This window comes from Bison bison, unplaced genomic scaffold (assembly GCF_000754665.1).
Source record: "Bison bison bison isolate TAMUID 2011002044 unplaced genomic scaffold, Bison_UMD1.0 scf7180017864327, whole genome shotgun sequence".
Taxonomy (NCBI): Eukaryota; Metazoa; Chordata; class Mammalia; order Artiodactyla; family Bovidae; genus Bison; species Bison bison.
This window is the reverse complement of record NW_011494899.1, coordinates 1,285,511-1,289,773: the sequence shown is the minus strand read 5'-3', so window position 1 is coordinate 1,289,773 and position 4,263 is coordinate 1,285,511. Positions and strand designations below refer to the sequence as shown.

Sequence of the window (4,263 nt, the reverse complement as noted above, 5' to 3'; positions counted from 1 at the left end):
TGAAGCCTGACTTGGAGAATTTTGAGCATTACTTGACTAGCATGTGAGATGAGTGCAATTGTGCGGTAGTTTGAGCATTCTTTGGCATTGCCTTTCTTTGGGATTGGAATGAAAACTGACCTTTTCCAGTCCTGTGGCCACTGCCGAGTTTTCCAAATTTGCTGGCATATTGAGTGCAGCACTTTCACAGCATTATCTTTCAGGATTTGGAATAGCTCAACTGGAATTCCATCACCTCCACTAGCTTTGTTCGTAGTGATGCTTTCTAAGGCCCACATTCCAGGATGTCTGGCTCTAGGTTAGTGATCAACACCATCGTGATTATGTGGGTCGTGAAGATCTTTTTTGTATAGTTCTTTTGTGTATTCTTGCCATCTCTTCTTAATATCTTCTGCTTCTGTTAGGTCCATACCATTTCTGTCCTTTATCAAGCCCATCTTTGCATGAAATATTCCTTTGGTATCTCTAATTTTCTTGAAGAGATCCCTAGTCTTTCCCATTCTGTTGTTTCCCTCTATTTCTTTGCATTGATTGCTGAAGAAGGCTTTCTAATCTCTTCTTGCTATTTTTTGGAACTCTGCATTCAGATGTTTATGTCTTTTCTTTTCTCCTTTGCTTTTCGCTTCTCTTCTTTTCACAGCTATTTGTAAGGCCTTCCCAGACAGCCATATTGCTTTTTTGCATTTCTTTCCCATGGGGATGGTCTTGATCCCTGTCTCCTGTACAATGTCACGAACCTCATTCCATAATTCATCAGGCACTCTGTTTATCAGATCTAGGCCCTTAAATCTATTTCTCACTTCCACTGTATAATCATTAGGGATTTGATTTAGGTCATACCTGAATGGTCTAGTGGTTTTCCCTACTTTCTTCAATTAACGTCTGAATTTGGCAATAAGGAGTTCATGATCTGAGCCACAGTCAGCTCCTGGTCTTGTTTTTGCTGACTGTATAGAGCTTCTCCATCTTTGGCTGCAAAGAACATAATCAATTTGATTTCGGTGTTGACCATCTGGTGATGTCCATGTATACAGTCTTCTCTTGTGTTGTTGGAAGAGGCTGTTTGTTATGACCAGTGCATTTTCTTGGCAAAACTCTATTAGTCTTTGCCCTGTTTCATTCTGTATTCCAAGGCCAAATTTGCCTGTTACTCCAGGTGTTTCTTGACTTCCTACTTTTGCATTCCAGTCCCCTATCATGAAAAGGACATCTTTTTGGGGTGTTAGTTCTAAAAGGTCTTGTAGGTCTTCATAGAACTGTTCAACTTCAGCTTCTTCAGCATTATTGCTTGGGGCATAGACTTGGATTACTGTGATATTGAATGGTTTGCCTTGGAAACGAACAGAGATCATTCTGTCATGTTTGAGATTGCATCCAAGTACTGCATTTCGGACTCTTTTGTTGACCATGATGGCCACTCCATTTCTTCTAAGGGATTCCTGCCCGCAGTAGTAGATATAATGGTCATCTGAATTAAATTCACCCATTCCAGACCATTTCAGTTCGCTGATTCCTAGAATGTTGACATTCACTCTTGCCATCTCTTGTTTGACCACTTCCAATTTGCCTTGATTCATGGACTTGACATTCCAGGTTCCTATGTAATATTGCTCTTTACAGCATTGGACCTTGCTTCTATCACATAGTAATCTATATATGTGAGTCCCGCTCTCCCAATTCATTCCACCCTCTCTTCCCCCACTTTATAAGTTTGTTTTCTACATCTGTGACTTTATGAAAAGAGTGATTTTTAAGTGTTTAGGATCTATTTACCAAAACTCCACGCTTCTGAAGGAGGTAAAGTTAGGGATAATCAATGACTGAATTTTTGTCAATGGCATGCAAGCAAAACATTTGTGACCCATCCCTTGGCATTCCCCAGTTAAAAAAACATCTCCCACAGGACTCTCCAGGATATTTCCACTTTGGTTTTCTTGATGTAAGAATAATGGAAGCTCGTAAGCCACATGTCAAAGATAGCAGAGCCATAAAGGACGGAAGGAGTCTGAATCCCAGAATCACTGTTCAGGAGAGATTCACCCTCCAGCCAGGAATACCAATATTGGAATTTTAATAAGTGAGAAATAAACCTCTATTGAGTTAAGTTCTTTTCCCCGTTTCATCAATCAGTGTTAGCTTAAATCATATAAATTTCCCCAAGTTTTTGTTGTTACAGAAGGAGACTAAATCTTATCATTATCATAAGCAGGATGATGGCAGTGTGTTTTTCTTCAACCTTCTTTAACCATAAAAATGACTTGACCAGATTTATGGTGTGAGTGACATACAGGGAAGAATTAGAGAGATGAGGAGGCGCACATGGTGAAACTTGTCGCTTAGGTGGAGAAGTAGATCGGGGAATGGGAGGCACCATGAGCCTATTTCTCTTGGATAAGAGGGTGTCCATCCAGTAATGGGGATCTGGGGACAGGGAGGCAGCTTGGCCCTGAAAGCTATCAGAAGAGTGATTTAAGTGAAATAATGTCATGATTTCTGAAGTAGAATTCTAAGGTCCAGTTCTACTGTGACCAAACCTACCAGTTCTCTCATATGAACAGAGAATCTATTCACCAAAATTCCAAAATGCTAAGGAAAGGAAAGCACAAGAGGCCAAGATATAGTGCATATTTATTTGTTTGCTTTTGACAGCAGAATCATAAGGGATTTGCTTTTGCTACAGAAAGAGGCCAGAACTATGTCAGGAAACCAGAGAAATAAATTGTAACTCGGGCTTGCTCCGGCTTCTCAGTTTCCACTTTTGCTTCCAGCCACACCTTCTCGCCTACGTGCAGCGGCAGGGTCAACATGCCAGAGAGACTCCTGGGCTCTTTGGTGGAGACCTGATGCTTTTCTAAGACAGAACTTTTGTCCCTCATCAGCTGAACAGTCACCTTGCAGTGATGGAGATCCACATCGAAGAGGAAATGGTAATTTCCTGGCACCCTGCATGTGAAGACCCCAGTGTCCTCCTGTAAGTCTCTCTGGGCATTGTACAGGACCTCTGTGAAGGGCACAGGCTTTGAAGGGGAAGGCAACTGGCCACTGAGCCTCACAGTGAAGGCGGACTGTCTGTGGCATGGGCATTTTACACTTGGTCCTGGAGTTCCCGGCGGACCCGGCAAACCTGGTATTCCTTGGAGAAATGGATAAGACACAGTAAGAAGGTCATAGAATCCAATAAAAAGATGATATCCAGTCAATGTGTGAAACCACCACTTTTTTTTTTTTAAATAATATCATGGTTAAGAGATTGATCTTTGCTGTATGATTAAATGGTTTCAAGTCACATCTCTGAAACTGACCAGCTGTGTAATCTTACTAAAGTTAATCATTCTTTCTGGGCTGTATTTCCTCATCTGAAAATATTATTATTGACGTCTCATGTGATTATTGTGAAGTTGTAAAGAGACAATGCGCGTAAGGTACTTATAGTACCTATGCGTGGTGCATACGTATTATTTCCTATATATTATTTCATCCCAATTTGGGTGGGACTAATTCTTGCTACAGCTTCCCTGGTGGCTCAGTCAGTAAAGAACCTTTTCCTGTATATTATTTCATCCTGATTTGGGTGGGACTAATTCTTGCTAAGAGCTTCACTGGTGGCTCAGTCAGTAAAGAATCTACCTGCAACGCAGGAGACCCGGGTTTGATCATTAGCAAGAATTTTCCTTCTCCAGAGGATCTTCCCAGCAGAAATTTTCCTTCTCCAGGAGGTCGTCCCAACCTTGGGAAGGAAAATTCTTGCTAATAATTCTAATCTTACTGAAGACGATAAAAAGGCCTGAGTGTCTAAGTCTGGGGACCAGACAGCCTTTTGATTACCAAATCTAACCCTTAAGGCCCATGATAATGGCCCCATAAGAGATGACACAAAACTGTGATCTTTCCTGAGAGCCCCTCTTGGTCTGGTCTCATTGGCTACAAAGAAGTCCTGGTAATCAGGACAGAATCTGGGAAGAATCTTGCTTCATACTCAGGTGCTCCCTGGGCATCATCCTATTCATAAGAACTAGGTTTGGGGCTCTTGGAGAAGGCAATGGCACCCCACTCCAGTACTCTTGCCTGGAAAATCCCATGGATGGAGGAGCCTGGTGGGCTGCAGTCCATGGGGTCTCTAAGAGTCAGACACGACTGAGCGACTTCACTTTCACTTTTCACTTTCATGCATTGGAGAAGGAAATGGCAACCCACTCCAGTGTCCTTGCCTGGAGAATCCCAGGGATGGTGGAGCCTGTTGGGCTGCCGTCTATGGGGTCGCAC

The 4,263-nt window shown here is 42.3% G+C and overlaps 1 protein-coding gene across 1 annotated transcript in view; it reads right to left on the bottom strand.

The window, feature by feature from the left end:
* Nucleotides 1-2,611: 2,611 nt before the first annotated feature.
* The window catches only part of LOC104998276 (protein HP-20 homolog), a 4,719-nt gene continuing 3,067 nt past the window's right edge, over nucleotides 2,612-4,263 (bottom strand). Inside the window, exon 3 of the mRNA XM_010853355.1 lies at nucleotides 2,612-3,133. Within this exon, the coding sequence (XP_010851657.1) occupies nucleotides 2,694-3,133 (440 nt within the window). The 3' untranslated portion in view covers nucleotides 2,612-2,693. The remainder of the gene's footprint in view (nucleotides 3,134-4,263) is intronic.